The sequence below is a fragment of the Nuphar pumila genome, chromosome 3 (assembly GCF_984573655.1).
Source record: "Nuphar pumila chromosome 3, dmNupPumi1.hap1.1, whole genome shotgun sequence".
NCBI lineage: Eukaryota > Viridiplantae > Streptophyta > Magnoliopsida > Nymphaeales > Nymphaeaceae > Nuphar > Nuphar pumila.
The window spans coordinates 44853284-44873392 of NC_143251.1; the positions used below are offsets into that span (position 1 = coordinate 44853284).

The following is a 20109-nucleotide window of genomic DNA, read 5'->3' on the forward strand; positions in this document are numbered from 1 at the left end:
ATATTTGTGTGAACCTCCTAACATTCACACAAATTTCTTGTGAAACTCAAAGATTAAAATCACAAAATAAAGATATTCACATGATAATTATACAAACCTCTTCACATTCACACCAATTTCTTGTGAAACTCAAAGATTAAAATCACAAAATAAAGATATTCACATGATAATTATACAAACCGCTTCACATTCTCACAAATTTCTTGTTAACCTTAAAAAAATTAAAATTGCAAACTAAGAAAATTTGCATGATATTTGTGCGAACTTATTGACATTTGCACAAATATCTAAGCAGACTACCGAGCAAGTTAAAAATGAGACTCGTGATATCATTAAGTATGCTTTCACCTATTTTGGCCAATCTCACAGCATATACTACAATTGCCAGAGGTTTGCAAAAAACCGTGTGAATGTTAGAAGGCCCATGCAAATATCACGTGAATCGCCTGATTTTATGATTTTAATATTTTGAAACTTCACATAAAATTTATATAAATTTATGTAAATATTGGGAGGTTTGCACAAATATCATCTCAATCTTCTTAGTTAAATTCTAATCTTCCAGGCATTCATAATAAATTTATATGAATTTGTGCAAATATCAGGAAGTTCATGCAAATATCATATGAATTTTCTCATTTTATGATTTTAATCAATGGAAAGTTCACAAGAAATTTGTTTTAATATCAGGAGGTTCATGCAACTATTATACAAATCTCCTTATTTTGTGATTTTAAGTATTAAGAAGTTCACAAGAATTTTCTATGAATCTATGGAGATCCGTGCAAATATCATGTAAATCTCTTTATTTTGTGATTTTAATCATTTGAAAGTTTGCAAGAAATTTATGTGAATGCCATAAGTTTGAAATGCACAATTGGCATCCCTTACCTCAAGGTCGAAGTTGAGTGTACTCCCCAGTAGCCAGAGGGGGACCTCAAGGTTTCTACCAACTAGTGGCCAGCCAATGTGTGGTCAGTGATGGTGGGTTTTTTTCCTTGGATTATCCAATTTTTTTTTTTGCAAATAGCAGGAAGTCCACACAAATATAATGTGAACTTCCTTAATTTATAATTTTAATCTTTCCAAAGTTCACAAGAAATTTGTGTGAATTTATGTGAATTTCAAGAGGTCCACACAAATGTCATATGAATATCCTTATTTGGATTTTATTCTTTCAGAGGTTCGCAAAAAATTATGTGAATGTCAAGAGGCATGCATAGATATCAAGAGGTTTGTGCAAAGTTCTCAAGAAATTTGTTTGAACATTAGGAGGTTTGTGCAAATGTGAATCTTTTTAGTTGGATTTTAATCTTTTCAGGGTTCACAAGAAATTTTTAATAATATCATGAGGCCCACACAATATCATTAGGGTTGTCAATGTGTCTGGTTTACTTAGACCTGACCCTTACCAAACCCTCTAGGATTTGGGTATGGTGATAAATAAAAAGACCTGATTAAGACCTCGCTCTGGACCCGAAGGTTTGATTATTACATGGATCCAGGTATAGATTGTAAAATTTTATACCATACCCAGACCTGACCCATGTTTTGATTAAAACATGGAAGTTTTCAATGTAAAAATGCTAAAAAAAAATATTATTTTACTGAGTATGGCTTGGGTCTGGTTTATGTAGTTCTTATCGAGTCCAGGTATGATTTCTCTTATGGTAGGTCCGGTCCGGACCTGATACCGTACTCGAAAATTTAGGCCAAGTATGGTTCCACCTGGGTCTGAACCAAACCCGACCCATTGACACCCCTAAATATCATGTGAATATCCTTATTTAGCATTTTAATTTTTCAAAGGTTCAAAAGAAATTTGTGTGAGCATAAGGAGGTTCGTACAAATATCGTGTGAATTCTTTATTTTATGATTTTTTATCTTTCAGAGGTTCACTGAAAAATTGTGAATTTGTGTTAATGTCAAGAAGTTCACACAAATATCATGCAAATATCCGTATTTGGATTTTAATCTTTAGGAGGTTCACAAGAAAAATGTTAGGAGGTTTGTGCAGATATTATGTGAATCTCCTTAGTTCGATTTTAATCTTTTGAAGGTTCAAAATAAATTTTTATGAATGCAAAAAGTAAAATGGTTCTTAATAAATAAGAAATTAGTGATTTTTGGCGTTGTAGAGAATTTTGACAAATTTCTAAGCATTTACGGAACTGTGCCTTTTTGGGAGAATAATGCAGTTATTTTTTCATAATTCTTAGATTATGTGATAGTAAATCAAAATCACAGTACTTTCTCAAGGTTAGTGAAACATGGAAAAGTACAAGTTTCAATTGTGATTATTTTTGTTTTTTTTTTTTGTTTTGAATTTTATGAAAGTTGGCTGATCATGCATAAATTTTGCATTTTATACATATAATTCTATGTGTGATCCATTAAAATAAAAATAAAGATGAAAATTACACATTTAAACCTTCCCTGTGTTTTTATAGTGTTTTAGTTAGTTTAGAAATTTTCAATTATAGTTTAATTAGTTTAGGAATTTTAACTAATATTTTACTTTGTTTAGAATTACTTTTTTTATGAAACACATTTTTCTAGAAGTGCTCATTTGAAATTCTTAAAAATTAATTGGAGTTTTTCAAAAAATTGTGTAACCTAAATTTTAAGTATAAAATATAATTTTCAAGAAGGACCATGCATCTTTCCTCTTGGAGTTCACGCCCCCCTTTGCCATCCTCCCTCCCCTCTCTTTTTCTTCATTTTACTCTTGGTCGATTCCTTCCTCGGTTCTTTCTTCTTCATTTCATCTTGCCCCAAACCTTTGCTATCGTCGGCTTCTTCTTGTCTTCATCGTCGGAGGTACGTGCAACCCGGAGAAAGACCGTGTTCTTTTCTCAACCCCTCCATCAGAGGTGAACTACGAGGTTTGCTTCTTCTCCTCTGGCGCTTTATTGGTTTTCACATTTAGATTAGATTAAATTTGATTTGTTTTACGCACACATCATATTTTATTATTTGCATTTGCATAGCATCTAGAATAATCTAATTCTTGTTTTATTCTCTGCATATTGGATTATATAGTCATTGCATCCATTCAAGCATTCATTGTTGATGGCTTTTAATTTTTTTAGTTATATTAAGTTCGGTCAGTCATTGCCATTAAAATATAATTTAGTTTAGTGTTTTAATTCATTTATGCTTAGATTATAGTATTGTGTTTCGTTCAAGGAAAACAAAAAATAAATCTTTCACGTCAGGCCATTGCATGTCATGGCTTTAGATCGGTTGATCTAATCATACGATCGAATCTAACTGGATCAAAGCAATATAAATTTTTAGAGAGACCTAATCAGTCGGCTGAAGTAGGTTGACCAGATTGACAGAAAAACCATGTGATCTGGATATACCAAATCACGTATCTCAGAGTTGGCACAAATACGATTTGCTCAAACCATTATTGCAATCAGCCGATCCATGGTTTGAAGTTATCTCAAAACTAGGCACCTGAATAGTTCAAATTGATTTTTTGTTTTTCCACGTGTAAGGTGTAGTTAAAATTTCTGTTTTCATTCAGTTAGTGTTTAGAATAATCATTTTTCATCGATCAAATACTCTTTCTTTTGTTATAATTAGTCATATCTTAAATTGGGTTTTCTTGTTTTATTAATTATTCATCTAGAATTTGAAATTAGGTTAATTAGTTGTTTTTAGTATGATCAAGTAGATTAGATTAATTTATTTCATAAAGCTTAATTAGACATTTTTAAATTCATGTTTTCTTGAATTAGAATTAACCCTTTGTTTAGTTATTTCATATTTAATTAGCCTTCATTAAGTTTTGATTTAGTTAAGTTAGATTCATGTTTTTATTGTTTTTAGAATTAGTTAGTTTGTTAATTTGATTATTACATGTTAGTTTCTTTCTTATTTTAAATTAGTTAGTTGTTTCATAGTTTGTTATTTAGTTAGTAATTTGTTACAAAGTTTGTTTTGAGTTTGTTAGAGTCATGTTTTCTTGATTTTTTTTTATAAAACTAACATTAGATTTTAGCATAGTTTTCTTCATTTGTTTGTGTTTTGTCTTTTTGTTTTGAAGAGAAACAGTTGTGCATGCGATAAGCCCTCAAAAGTACTTCTAAAGAGCCATTTGAGGTCCCAAAAAGGTTCCCTAAAAAGGCCCTTTGAGCCCCAAAGAGAGCCCTTAAGTATTAATCATATTAAGATGTGTGAGAAACACAAGTAGTGAAGATCAAAGGAACTAGAGCTCAAGCAACTAAAGACCCTTTTCTTTTCTTTTAGCTTAGGTTTATTCATTTTTTTTTTTAATTTGAGTTTGTAATAACGCTTGTATTTATTTTAATTCTTTGAGCCCTCCATAGAGGGTATCACTCTCATATTGATTAGTTATTTACTTTTATTTTAAAGACAATAAAGCTTGCATTTTTGTGGAATACAAAGTTTTTCTCCGTTCCCTGAGTTCGACCCGAACTTCACCACTTGTGTGAACCGGTTTTTATTATTTGGTGTCTAGCTTTCACAAAACATTCTTATCAAAAATATCTCTATAAAATATTATTTTATAAAACTTACACCATTGGCTACAAGGTTGACCTTGTGACTAACAATCACAACTACCTTCTCAAGCTTGTACTTTCTCACCTGTGACCGAAACAATCTCGCCCATATTTTCGTTAAGCATGATCATTACATGCTCACTACTTTTAGCCTTTAAACCTCACCTTGTTTCTTTACTTTATAATCTCCGAACTAAAATTTTTGAAAATGTAAAAGTACAGTCACATGAGGCAAATGCAATTCTTACGTAGTTCTATTAATATGACTTGCGTCTACCAGTTGCATTCTCTCTCGCTTTTCTTTTTCACATGCACACTTTTTTTTAGAGAAAAGAGGAAATGTTTTTATTAAATTTTAGAAGAATCAAGCAATACAGAATGAGAGAGAAAGATGATGAAACATCAGCACTCCCCAATAGTATGTTGTGTTTGCCACCACACACTTAAATTAGAAACCTTTTTTCCAAAATGTCCTATCGTCCTACCTAACAATCACCGGTCCAAGAAATATCATAATCAGGCCAAATAACCTGAGTTATGGACTGAACGTCAGCTTGGATGGAACACTTAATGGAGTTGAGGGAGTTTGAGTTGTTTCTGAAGAATTTGTTTGCATTCCTTCTGGACTCTCCACTGCATGCCGAGAGGAGCCATATCCTGCACACCAACAACCATTTCTTAGCATACTGGAGCTTGGGTGGTGTAACATGCCCAATTTTTTTTGTAAAACTATTTTTCATTAAATTCTCTTTTTTGAAAGGCAAACCCAACATAAGACATTTTTTTTCAAAACATGGGTTCCAAACTAGGACCAAAATTATTAAAACACTTTGCTCCTTTGGCAAATCAACCTTTCACACATCTTTGCAAAAATCATCATTTCTTTATGTACTAGTACAACACCAGCTATACCCATAATATTTTCATTCCATACACAAAGTTTTGGCATGAAGGGTGTTCATCCATTCATTTTGAAATGTAAAAGTTTATAGAATGCATAATTTGTTCTCAACAAAGTACCAAAAACAAAAATCAAAACTTCCAGACGCAGTCTCAGGTTCAACTCTGCAAATGTGCTCGAGTCCTCCGTGTTGTACCATCCATCTGCCTGTTAAACAACTAAAAAATAATTAGGTAGTAGGGTGAGATAAACCACAAGTCTCAGTATTATCCAACCATTCAACACGATTACTAGCTAGCAGTACACAACAAAAATGGTTGGAAAGCCAAACCGGCGAAAACCTAAGTTCTAGGATGAAAGAGTCAACACTTCATTCACAGACATTGACCCTAAAGCAAACTCAACACAATGAGAAGATCACAAGAGGTGTTGACCCTGCTATCCTAAGAGTTGCCCTGCCACAAGGAGAAGCTCTAGACAACTGCACTAGGACAAGTTGATCCTCAGGTGCTTCACACACCATACACACAGACCCATGCTATGTCTGCCAAAAGCATGAACTTCTTAAGTTATCTCTCTCTCTTGGATTTCTTGCATAATGTAGCACATCAATCCACGGTACATCATGCCACAATACTGCATATCCTCACGATACCAACATCTAAATACCATACAACATACTACTATTGATACTGATATAAATCCCAAGCACGATGTACCAATACGATACCAACATAAAGCCAACTTACATTGTACCATCATAGCACTGACATGAAGCCAACTTACATCGTGCCAACATGACACCGACACAAAAAGGCAATCGTACCCTTATGGCACAAGCACAAAGTCAATTGTACCCTTATATCACTAGAACAAAGCCAACCATACCCTTACGACACTCACACAAAGCCATTGTACCCTTATGACACCAACACAAAGCTAATCGTGCTCTTATGGTACTGACACAAAGCTAATCATGCTCTTACGACATCGACACAAAGTCAATCAAACCATCATGACACCGAGTCAATACCCAAAATATTTCCATAAAATAAACCATCATTCAATTATACTCATATATAAACTTATATGCATTGCCAACTTTGCAATACAAAATGTAGAAATTTGTGATCACATAGGCACCATAATTATGTATTGCCATACTTTCAATACGAACCTCAAAAACCAATTCTCATGCATACTCAAACTATGTAACGCCATACTTACACTATAAACATAAATCATGCTATGCATTCAAAGATGCCTCGTGCATTCATATATACCATACCAGACATGCATGCTTGCGTACCACCCATGCATCTTAACATGGATTGGGTCCCTCCTTGGACCACCAAACTCATCTAGTGCATCACTGCAGTAAAACCCATACCAAGCATCACAACACACATACCATGAATTATGTGCTTCAAAGCACAAGTTGGTCCATCAGACCAAGCACAACACAAGCCCCAACTGAAATCCACTGAAATGCTAGGCAAAACAGTTAAAACCCAAGTTTTGTTATAAGATAACAAGTTTTGCACTTCCAGGAGTCAACCCCTTCATTACAGAAGTCGACCCTCACCCTAGGGAGTCAACTCCTTCTCAGCAAGAGTTGACTCTCAACACAAAAAGAGTCAACCCTTAATATGCAGGAGTCGACTCACTACATAAAGGAGTCGATCCTCAGCTCAAACACCTAATATGAAAAGGGAAACCTATGCATAAAACCTCTAACACCAACCAAGTAGGATTCCTAGGTCCACACCATATCTATATTAGACTAGATAGCTCAGATCTTAAGCTTAACCATATCAACCCACATTTAAAACACCAAAAGAAACCCCCTCATAAGCACTAGAGTCGACTCAAGCACTGCAGGGGTCGACACTTACTCAATAGGAGTCAACCCACCCATTGCAGATGTTGACTCTAGCAAACATAGGAGTTGACTCCTCCCTGCAGGGGTCGACTCTGCCTATGTAGGAGTCGATTCTTAAATCCCAGGAGTCAACCCTTGGGTCAAACAAGCAGTGAGTCGACTCTTGAACTGATGGAGTTGACCCCTGACAACACCAACTCGGGTTTTCTCTTCTGAAACCTAAAAATCTCAAGGGTTCAAATACTCAATTCAACTAAAAATCCACCCAAAGCTTCTAGTGGTATCCCAAACTTATCTACTTAATTTTTCTCAAATTTCCATGAATTTTAATCATAGAACATGAAATGAATAGTTCTAGCAAATAGTTTTCAAAACAAGACAGATTTACTTAGTTAAACACCAATAACTTTGGGCCACCAATATAGTTTAAACATCCTTCTTTAATTAAAATCAAACATGTATATTCATATATAGAGAGTTTTTGAAAAGCAAAGTAGTTTCGAACATGCTAGAATCATATAGTCAATTCTTCATAAATATAGACATGCTACGATATATCTAAATTGATATGCTCAAATTACATAATTGATTTTTTTAAAAAAAGAGACACGCTGGGATAAAATCTCACACATTTAGATTATCAGAAATGAAATAGAATAGGCAGAAGTCGACTCTCGTATAACAGGAGTCGACCCTATAAGTAAGAATATGAAAAAAATCATAGTCAGGAGTCGACTCTCGCTATGAAGGAGTCGACTCTCGTATAGCAGGAATTGACCCTATAAGTAATAGTATGAAAAAAATCATAGTCAGGAGTCGACTCTCGCTGTGCAGGAGTCGACCCTATAGGTAACAGGATAAAATATCTCAAATAGAAGTTGACTCTTGCATTATAGGAGTCGACCCTTAAAGTGAAAGCATTGAACAACACAATTAGGAGTCGACTCTTGCAGTGTGGGAGTTGACCCTAGAGGTAACAACATAGAAATATTACACACAAAAGTCTACTCCTAGAGTGTAGGAGTAAACTCTTGAGGTAACATAACAAAACTCAATAAGCAAGAGTCGACTCTCAAGGCTCCCAGATAGAAACCAGCACACAAGAGTCGACTCTTGCATTGCAGAAGTAGACCCCTGAGGTATCCAAACATGGTTTCTAGCATCGGAATGCCAAACATAGGGATCAAAACTGAAAATACAGAGGAGAACCCTTCTCCATAACATTAAATATAGATTTTTAACAAGACAAACCTCATCTCTAAGTCCCTTGAAAATCACATCTTCAAAAATCAACCCATTTTCAAACATTTCTTTAAAGAATCGCTACTTAGAACATATTTCAATAGCTAAAAGAAAACATGCAAAATTTTAAGCTAATTGGGCATAATTCATGATTTACAGTAATGCACACTTGTTTATCTATATAAGAAGAATTTGAGCATAGACTACCTTCTAAAAATGTAGACAACAACATCCATGCTCAAATAGCATGCAACACACTAACTAGCAAACTGTGAAGACTGGGGATCATACCTCGAATCTATGCCAAAACAATGAACAAACCACAATAAACACTATCCAAAATGTGCCCCAAATCTCTCCATGGTTGCCAAAAACTCCAAAATGTTGAAATTAATTCACCTCACTTGAAAATTTCCTCCACTAGCCAGGATCCACCCAAGGTTGCCCTCTTCTAGTGGAGAGTGGCAGATCGAAAGGGGGAGAAGATGTGAGGAAAAAGGTGTGCACAAGATAGGGGTGAGGGGAGAGCGAGTGAGCATATAGGAGAGAGGGGTGGGTTCGATTGAGAGAGAGAGAAGGGAAATATGCATAGGGGGGAAGAGGGAAGGTCTAAGAAAAAAAACCATTAAAACAAAAATTAGGGGGGTTTCAATGGATAATTTTGAAGAATGGTGGGGTCTACTTGGCACTCATCCAAGACAGTTGACATAGTGAAAAAGACCATGACACCCCTACAGCCAAAAGTAATACCCTCCATGTCTACCACATGCCAAAAAAATGCCCTTGAGATAAAACCAATTTATAAATCTACCATCTACCAAGAAAAAACTCATTTTCCAACAATACCAAGCATATCTTCATGCTAAAAATATCCTTAACCTTTTTTTAAAATACCGAGCATGTTCATTGCCCAAAAAAGCCATGATCTTTCTCAGAAATGATAACTATGTCCTCAAATCTAAACAGATCTAATCCAAACTCATATTCGACCATTTTATTATTCGATTACAATAAGGAACCCTTATCTATCAATATAAATCACAAATCCCAATGTGAAGGCTTGGAATTATAGAATAATCTCATAAATAAAGGGTCCAACAAAATATAGAGTGTTACAGGTGGCTGGGTTACAAGTTGCCTGAAGCAAACCACTGATGTCACTTGAAAATAAATATCAAGCCAAGGAGCAATAAAGAAAGCCTGAAAGAAGCGGCATCACCATAATAGGTGTTTGGCAGTCTTTGAACTGCGGGCACATAAGTTGCAACGGTTTGCAAGGTGGTATCCTTATCGTTGTAACCAATCTGGAGTATTGATTCTTCCCGCCAAAAGAAGCCATGCAAAGAACTAAGTTTTAGGTGAGGGACCCATAACCATAAGGTGTTCTTAAGGAATTGGTTTGCCCCGTCCTTCAGGCAGGCTTTGTAGCAAGAAGAGAGAGTGAAGTTGTCAGCCTTAGAGGGGTTCCATGAGAGGGAACTAGTCTTTGTGGAAGATATTGACTATTTAAAAAGGTCCAATGATTGATTGTTGGCCTTCCAGATTGAGGAGCTTTTTGCCATGTGCTATTACGTTGACATTTATTTTGTATTTTTCTTTGATTAGTACAAACCATGGGAGGCCCTCTTTTGCAAGTCGCTATAACCATCGACAAAGTGAGACTTTGTTGATTGAGGATAACCTCCATATTCCCAAACCACCACACTCTTTTGAGAGGTAGACATGCGTCCCAAGTGAATTGGGCCTTTGATGGATCAGGTTCCCCCACAAAAATTATAGAAAGAGTCTGTTAAGGTGTTTTCAAACCTTCTTTGGGAGGTGAAAGAGTGTCAGTTGTTGAATGAGTGTAGAGTACTTGAATGTAAATTCACAATTTTCATGGACTAACTTCATGATAAGTTGCTTGGGGGTCGCAAGAGGGTGGGCTCTCTGCCCGTAAGGGGGGAGTTTGGGGCGGTAGCTCCAAGGCAAATTTTTTTGGAAAGTAGTTCTATAATTTTACCCTAGACTCCTTGTTATATCCAGCAACACTAGTAAACTCATTGTAAAACTTCAATACTCTTATTTAAGGAGGTATCCTCCTCTCTATTGTGTATCTCAATCAATAAAGAAGAAGGCTTAGTGTAGTTATGAATATAGGCAGTTTTTGCCGAACCACATAAAATCCTTGTTTTCATGTATGATTGTTTTCTCCTTTTGCCTTTTTTTCATGTTTGTTTCTTTGATCCATCGGTTGGTCGAATGGTCATTCTGTAACATCATATGGTACAATAAGACACTACAAAAAAGATGGCAGATGAGTATTACCTTCCCTGCCTTAGAGATGTAGTTTATTGTCCAAGAATTCAACTTTCATGTAATCACTTTTGTAGATGACCAAATAGATTGGGGGGTCTGTCTAGAAAATATTTTTAAACCCAAGTAATCCAACGAAAATTTTGAAAGATGACATGCTAAGAGGGATGCTGCAAATGATGCCAGTTCGGTGGAAGCATTCAGCATACGACTTTTATCATAATTGATTGTGAGGCTCGAAATTTCCTGCAAGATCTTTAGTATGAGCCAAAACCTAGTTATTTGAGTTTTGCTAGCTTATCTGATTATGAGGATGTCGTCCGCATATTGCACCATGTTGAATTATGGAAGTCCTTGTATATCTAAGCTTTTAATGAATCTCATCTCCAAAGCTTTTCTAAAGAAGGCGTTGAAACCTTCCCTGACAATATTAAATAAAATGGGACACAATGGACAACCATGTCTAAGCCTTCTTTCCATTTTGAAAAAACCACCTTGCACGTCGTTAATAGAGATGGTGACTTGGCATTAGCGACCAGTTCCATAATCCACTCAATGAACTTGTACCGAAAACGAATGTCAAGTTTTAAGATGAAGACCAGTGACATTTTGGATTGCAGTGAGTGGATGATTTCATATGCTAGAAGACCACAATCATGTATTTGCCTACCAGAGAGGAACACACTTTGGAAGTGTGATATGTTTGATTTTAGTACCTCCTTTAGCCTCACCGCGAGCAACTTTGAGATAATTTTATAGAGGCTACTGAGAAGAGAGATGGGGGTATATCTCAAAAAATCTTTAGAGACGTTCTTTTGGAACGAGGATCAGCATTGAATTATCAAGCTCCTTCAGCAGGACTCCACTATGATGGAAGTCATGAACAAACTCCAGCAAGTTGGCCAACCAAATGATTTTGGAGAAATGCATAGGAAAGTGATCCAACTCGAGTGCTTTTCCATACGGCAGAGACCAGATTGTTGCTTTAAGTTCTTCCTCAAAGGTCTCTTCCAAAGTAGAAATTCAAAGGGTTGATGATTTTGAAAAGAAGATTGTGAACACGACCCATACAAGGCTTATGTTCCTCAAAAATCTATTTCAAATACATCGTGAAGGTGGAGATGATCTGTTCCTCAAGGATTTGAATGAAATTAACAACGATATATTGGATTGTATTTATGTGCCTTCTGTGAGATGCTTTGAGATGAAAATATTTCATGTTTTGATCTCAACTTTAGCCAATGAACTCGTGAACGTTGACTTCATTTGATTTCATCGCAGATTCTCCACTCCTGAATTTTGTTCGAGGGATCTGCAACTTCTTTGATCAAGTTAATGGAGGTGTTAGACTGAAGGAGGAGCTTGCTCAATCTTGGTCTCAAGGATAGCGAGATCTGACTCCATTTGCTTGATTTCACTGAGTCTACATCCCTCATTTTTTCTGACCCAATGGCTGACTTGCTTTCTGATTAATCGTAGCTTACAGACCGAAGCCGGTTATATGTTCCCCCTCAGAACATGCAGGTGCGTGTTCTCGAGTCTAAATGAGTGCCATGTATGTAAGCATGTGGGGCTCATTTGCCCGTGTGTGTCAGCATCACTTAGCATCAGAGTCTGGTGTGTTTGCAAAGACTTAAGTACCCTTTCTCGCCATTAGCACCATAAAATGATATTTTGAGTAAAGGACAAAAATATCCTTCCTCCAAAAAGGGTTAAAATCATCATTATTTTTTCCCTAAGGAGCAAACTCCTCTGCTTTAACAGGAGTTCCCCACAATATGTCACCCTAAACATTCTAGATCACCCTTTGGCGATGCACCATATGCTACAACAGGAGCTCTGATTGACGATGCACCATTTAGCGTCGTCTGCTGCCGTCGGAGCACCTTTTGTTGTTGTCTGCTATCGTCGAAGCACCCTTTGTCATTGTTTGTTGTCACCAGAGCGCACCCTTTGTCATCACCATCGTCTATTATCGTCGAAGCACCCTTTGTCGTCGTCTGTTCGTGAGAAATAGTTGAACTACCAAAAAAATCAGCATTTTGTCTATTTTTCATCATTATACGAGAGTGCAAAAGCCAAACTAAGTAGACAGAGAATAGTGATTTACAGAAAAGATAATAATGGCAACGTCAAACTGAGTAGAGTAGCGATTTATAATAGAAATCAAATAAGAGAGTAACGATTTACAGTAGAAATTAAATCAGAGAGTAGCGATTTACAGTAGAAATCAGATAAGAGAGTAGCGATTTAAAGTAGAAATCAAATCAGAGTGTAGAGATTTATAATAGAAATCAGATAAGAATGTAACGATTTACAATAGAAATCAGATAAGAGAGTAGCGATTTACAGTAGAAATTACATCAAAGAGTAGCAATTTACAGTAAAAATCAGATCAAAGAGTAGCACTTTACAATAGAAATCAAATCCGAGAGTAACAATTTACAGTAGAAATCAAATAAGAGAGTAGCGATTTACAATAAAAATCAAATCAGAGAGTAGTGATTTACAATAGAAATCAGATAAGAGAGTAGCGATTTACAGTAAAAATCAGATCAAATAGTAGCGCTTTACAATAAAAATCAAATCAGAGAGTAACAATTTATAGTAGAAATCAAATAAGAGAGTAGCGATTTACAGTAGAAATCAAATCAGAGAGTAGTGATTTACAGAAGAAATCAAATCAGAGACTAGTGATTTACAGTAAAAATCAGATAAGAAAGTAGTGATTTAAAATAAAAATCAAATTAGAGAGTAGCGATTTACAGTAGAAATCAGATAAGAGAGTAGCGATTTACAGTAGAAATCAAATCAGAGAGTAGCGATTTGCACTAAAAATCAGATAAGAGAGTTGCGATTTGCAGTAGAAATCAAATCAGAGAATAGCGATTTACAATAGAAATCAAACCAGAGAGTAGCAATTTACAATAAAAATCAGATCAAAGAGTAGCGATTTACAGTAGAAATCAAATCAGATAATAGTGATTTACAGTACAAATCAGATTTTTACTGTAAATCACTACTCTCTGATCTGATTTCTACTCTAAATCGCTACCCTTTGATATGATTTTTACTGTAAATTGTTACTCTCTGATTTATTTTTTATTGTAAATTGTTACCCTTTGATTTGACTTCTACGGTAAATTGCAACTCTCTTATTTGATTTTTATTGTAAATCGCTACTCTCTGATTTTATTTTTACTGTAAATCGTTACTCTCTTATCTGATTTTTACTATAAATCGCTACTCTTTAATTTGATTTCTACTGTAAATCGTTACTCTTTTATCTAATTTCTACTGTAAATCACTACTCTCTGATTTGATTTTTACTGTAAATCGTTATTCTCTTATCTGATTTATAGTGCACCAAGGAAGATTGATTTGGAAGGCGATCTCGTTCAGTTCTGCCCAAAAGGATCACTTTTTTGGCTTGGGTGGGGGCTGCAGACAATTGTGAGGACAAGGGATGTGTCTGGTGCGGGATAGGAGAAATGGACCATGATAAAGAATCCACCCACCTCTATGTCGGAGGCCAAGATCTCCTGCTTCTAGAGGATAATTATTTCTCCAGATGCACGGTTGAAGGGTTTAAAACAGTGCTGACTGTCGCGCCATAGTGTTGATGAATTCGGTAGAAACATCCTCTAGCTTGGATTCAACAACTACCAGGATATCAAAATTTTCCTGCTTTATCCAGTTAGCAAGGAAAATACGCAAAACTCTTGCGTTCCACGAGCAGATTTTCATTGGTTCAGGTTATTTTTCCTTGTCCTCCGGCTCCTACCCGTAGTGTTTGGGCTTGCAGCAGGAGATTCTGCGGACAGTTGACGAAGCTCCCTATTGAGCTTCGTAAGATGGGGGCTCTTGTGCTTTGAGAGGGGAGAAAGCCGCATGATAATCATTTCACGCGTACATTGAGAAAGTTGTTTTATCGCATTTATAATGTTGAATACAAGTATACATACCATTACAGCTGCTCATACAATAGTTTCCTCTTAGATCGGATTACACGTTTTTCCCTCTTCACGTATTTTCCTTTTCCTCAATCAACTTAGAACATTTGGTATCCTTTCCCTCAACAACCATGATTCTGTTACCTATCATTTCCTCGTTAGGTTTCTTCTCTTTCAAGTCGTTAGCTAACCTTTTCCAACTAGGTGTCCTCAATCCCACAAACAAGCAAACTTTCCCTTTTTTTTTATGAAGGCTCCTCATTGACTTATGGCGTCCCAAAGCTTGATCCATTATCCTCAACAAATTAAGATACCAAACGCAATAAACTACCACTGATATATTCACTATCTTGAAATATGCATTTTCCCTACCAATGTTGGGAACTCCTCATGCTCAAAACAGCCGAGCAATTGATTTCCACATTCGTCTACTCACATTACATTTAGAAAACAAGTGCACGACGGTTCTTATCTTACATCTTATAATTAAATAAAATATTATAAAAGCACAAGCATGGTTAGTGGATGTCAAAAAGTTTTTTTTTTCCTTTTATCTTGCTTTTAATGACATATGTATCATGTTTTTTCTTGAATGGAATTATAAATTTTTGGGGCATTTGTATTTTTTTCAAAAAGAAAATTATTACGTACATGGCACTAATGTAATTTTTTGTACAAATTAAGAGTAACTTTTTTTTAGATAGGAAATGTTATTTTTCTTCTTAGCGAGAAGTTTGCATGAAAGGAGATTAATTAGGAGAGAATTAGTTGTGATAGTTGGGCGTGAGTGGACAAAGTCATAAGGACGAAGGTAAAGCAATTTTCCCACGCTAATCGCACCCCGCGAATCAGCGGGGCCGTTATACGTAAAAATTGTTGGGAAGTGCCCAACCACCTCCACGTGTACGTGTCCATCCAGTTGTCCCAACGAGGAGGAACTGGCGCGCTTGGTTCGGGGCCCAAAGGAAGGTGGGGGAGAAGCTATAAATTGGCCAAGGATGGGAGGGTGAAGAACAAGCTCCCAATCAACCAACCACCCCTTCCCAAGTGTTTGTGCGTTCAAAGCCAAAAAGCCCCGGCCGGGAACTCAACGATGGCCTCGCGCTAAAATCCAGATTCAACCTACACAGGGGGGGAGGTCATTCTTTTCCGTTCCATATCATTTAATTTTGCTAGGAGAGGGAACCGAGAAGAGCTAGGAAGGCGATCAATTACAAGAGAGAGAGAGAGAGAGAGGGATCCGAAAAGCAAGAAGAAAAATAAAGATGGCATCATCATCATCGTCGAGGAGGGCTGGGGTAATGGCTTTGGTAGCAGCAGCTTTGCTGCTGTGTGCCGTGGTCGAAGCCGAAAATCCTTACCGGTTTTTCACTTGGAACATCACGTACGGCACCATCTCACCGCTGGGCGTGCCTCAGAAGGGCATCCTCATCAATGGGGAGTTCCCGGGACCCAACATCAACTCCACCACCAACGATAACATCGTCGTCAACGTGTTCAACAACCTGGATCAGCCCTTCCTGTTGACGTGGAGCGGCATCCAGCACAGGAAGAACTCGTGGCAGGACGGCATGCCCGGCACCAACTGCCCCATCCCACCGGGCAAGAACCATACCTACCACTTCCAAATGAAGGACCAGATCGGTAGCTACTTTTACTTCCCTTCCACGTACTTGCACAGGGCTGCCGGCGCCTTCGGTGGCCTCCGCATCAACAGCCGTCTCTACATCCCCGTTCCCTTCGATGACCCTGCCGACGACTACACCGTGCTCATCGGGGATTGGTACACCAAAAGCCATGAGGTAATTACTAACAAACATTTATGTATAAACTTTAGAGATTAATTAATTAGAATGATAGCTGACTAGTAGTAATTGCAAACGTACCAAAAAAAAAAAACAGACGCTGCGGATGAGCTTGGAGAAGGGTCAAATCCTGGGGAAGCCCAACGGAGTCCTCATCAACGGAAAATCCGGCAAGAGCGAAGCCGAGAGCACCGTGTTCAACATGGAGGCAGGGAAGACGTACCGGTACAGGATCTGCAACGTAGGCATGAAGACGTCTCTCAACTTCCGGGTGCAAGGCCACAAGATGAAGCTGGTGGAGATAGAAGGATCGCACACGGTGCAGAACGTCTACGACTCGTTGGACGTGCATGTGGGGCAGTGCTACTCGGTGCTGATTACCGCCGACCAGGCACCATGCGACTACTACATGGTTGCATCCACCAGGTTCGCCAAGTACATTCTGAACGGCACCGCCCTGATCCGCTACGGTGCTACCAACTCGTCATCCAACTGCACAGCCTCCCAGGAGCTTCCCCCAGCACCCGTCGGCGTCGCCTGGTCGCTCAACCAGTTCCGCTCCTTCAGGTGGAACCTGACGGCCAGTGCAGCCAGGCCAAACCCCCAGGGCTCCTACCACTACGGCCAGATCAACATCACCCGCACCATCAAGATCGTCAACTCCGCCGGCAAGGATGCCAACGGGAAGAAAAGGTACGGTATCAACGGTGTCTCCTTCGTCGCACCAGACACCCCCTTGAAGCTCGCCCAGTACTTTGGCGTGGGCGACAAGGTCATCAACGACACTGCCATCGTGGACGTACCCGGCACCATCTCGGCTTCCACCCCGCTCAGCCTGGCGCCCGCTGTCTTGAACGTGACGTTCCGCGACTTTGTGGAGATCATCTTCGAGAACCACGAGAAGAGCCCGCAGGCATGGCATTTGAATGGATACTCCTTCTTCCCCGTTGGGTGAGTCTCTCTCTCTTGATCGATCGATCCATCTGATTTTTTGTTGTTGTTGTTGTTTGGGCTGGCTCATAGATCCATTTGTATTTGCATTGCAGGATGGAGAATGGCAAGTGGACCCCCGACAGCCGCGCTCTTTACAACAACCTTGACGCTGTGAGCAGGCACACGATTCAGGTGTACCCCAAGTCGTGGACGGCCATCCTGTTGACGTTTGACAACGCCGGCATGTGGAACCTGAGAAGCGAGATGTGGGACCGCCACTACCTGGGACAGCAGCTGTACGTGAGTGTCTTGTCGCCAGCTCGCTCCCTCCGAGACGAATACAACATGCCCGATGACGCCCCACTCTGCGGCATCGTCTCAAGCCTTCCCAAGCCCGCCCCCTACACTTGAAGAAACAAACATATCAGAGATGTGTGATGTGATTCGATCATCTGTCTAAAGTGCCCCGGCCCAAGGAAAAAAAAGAAGCCAAAAGCCTTCTCCGTTCACCATTTTTTGTACTGATTGTTCCAATGATTTAGATCGGATTGAATCGACTTGGAGCTCTTCTTCTTCTTTTTAATCAATAAATTCATATTTTATTTATTTGTTTATGCGTGTCTGTGCATGAGAGAGAGAGCGCGGCCGGGGGGGGCTTATGATCCCATTCAGCCACAAACTCATTGTTTCACTTTCATCTATACATGGTCGACTACGAAAACCACCACCAAGTCATGGTCTCTTATATTCATGCACACATCAGCCTGCGAAAAAAAACTTCATTTGGCTCCTTTTTCCTAAGATCTAGAATCTTACCTATCAGGCTACTTATTTTAGCCTCGTGAAATGCGCTTTTATGGTGCGAGCAATGAACGATTGAATGGCAGCCAGCATTCTGAAAATCCAGCACTACAACAAAGAAGGGAAACAGCGACACTCAAACAGCGGCCAATTTGGGAAAATTGCCGCTATTGAGTGTGAGCACCTACAGCGGCATTTAAACTGCCCCTGTAGGTAGGGATATGAATTTGCCCCCTCCCGCTTCCCATTTTCGCGACCTACGGCAGCAGTTCTTACTTTCCCTCCCTCGCCCTCCATTTGTTTGGCCTCGCTAATTTAGGGCAAAGCTCTCGCCGGAATCTCTGCCGCTCTTTGCCGAGGCTGTTCATCTCGTCCTCTCCCGGTGGACGTGGCTGCGGTTTGGGGTCGAGAACGAGTGGGGGCGGCTCTCTCTACTGCTTCTCAAAAATTTATTGGTGATTTTGGAAGCATGAATTTTTTTATTTTTTATATGTTGTACGCATGTTTTAAATGCTTTGTCCTTTTGAGAGAGCACAAACTTATATTTGGTATGTATTGATGAAATAACCAGCATATTGTTTAAATTAGAACAATTTAAATGGTTGATGGTAAGCAACTTTCTTGAAAAAAATCCTCTAGTTGTAGTAGTATTTCTAGGAAGTTTCCAGTAATAACAAATGAAGCGGTGTTATCTTTATACTATTTCTGAACAAAACACTGATGTTCTTTTCTTGTATGATATCTTTGTTATGGGGTTATTTAGTAATAAATATTTTTCTGTATCTGATAAAAGGAACTAGGATCAGTTTGAAGTGAATGAAAAATTGTTTGGAGTGTAAAGCACGTTTGATGAGCAACTATATAGAACAAAACTCGAGAGGGGTCCTCAAATGAAAGAGCGAGAAAAGGAGGCTTTAAGAATCGCAATAGAAATTCAGGGAGTGGAGACTCAAGATCTCCATTTAGCTGAGGTTACACTATTTTGTTATTCACCGATTTTGCTTTGGCTAAACTAATATCACTTCATATTTTTACTTTATCCTTACACTGGCTTGTTCATCAACAGGAAAGGGGTCTTAATTTTCCTGAGGACTCTGAGGTTGATGAAGAAACACGGTTTTCACCAGTTTATAGGAAGCAGAACAGGTCATGTTGAACATGAGCTAACATCTTGGCCGTCTGTTTGCATTTTGGATGAATTCCACGTAGCATTTAACTTTTCCGTTGACTTTTTAACATTTCAAAATACAAAACGGACGGCCATGATGTTGGCATGAGCAAAAAGGATCATGTTCAGCATGACCTGATCTGATTCCCAGTTTATAGGGAACAGATGATGGAGTACGTGAAGAAAATGATGGCATTGTTGGATACGATGAAACTTTTGGTGTTACATCCAATGCTTTCGGTCCATGCTTTATCAAAAGCCAATCCAATAGTCAAACCCAAGCTTCATCCCTGCAAGAAATTATTTTTTTTTTGAAGAAAAGCATTTGCTTTGATCAGGTGACTTCTCTCGCATTTGAACTTGGCAAGCCAAAATTGAAAACCAAAGAATAGAAAGAGAAAGCTTGAGAATTAGAAAATCTAATGATCCAAAAGACGAAAAATAAAAATAAAATTATAGACTTTAGAAAGGCTAAAACATTTTTGTGATAAATGAAATTAAAAGTCATAAATCAAACGATTTAAAATTTGAACAAAAATAATCATGAACGGTCCTTTAACTAATGATTAAGGACCTTCAAAACTATCCAACAG

General features: G+C 38.2%; 1 protein-coding gene across 1 annotated transcript; it reads left to right on the plus strand.

The window, feature by feature from the left end:
- The first annotated feature begins 16074 nt into the window (after positions 1-16074).
- LOC149842765 (protein SKU5 SIMILAR 14-like) lies at positions 16075-18112 on the plus strand. The gene is made up of 3 exons (XM_090001567.1): positions 16075-16611; positions 16712-17565; positions 17661-18112. The coding sequence occupies exons 1-3, from the start codon at positions 16075-16077 to the stop codon at positions 17956-17958; spliced, it is 1689 nt and encodes a 562-aa protein (XP_089857693.1). The 3' UTR covers positions 17959-18112.
- Positions 18113-20109: the final 1997 nt, after the last annotated feature.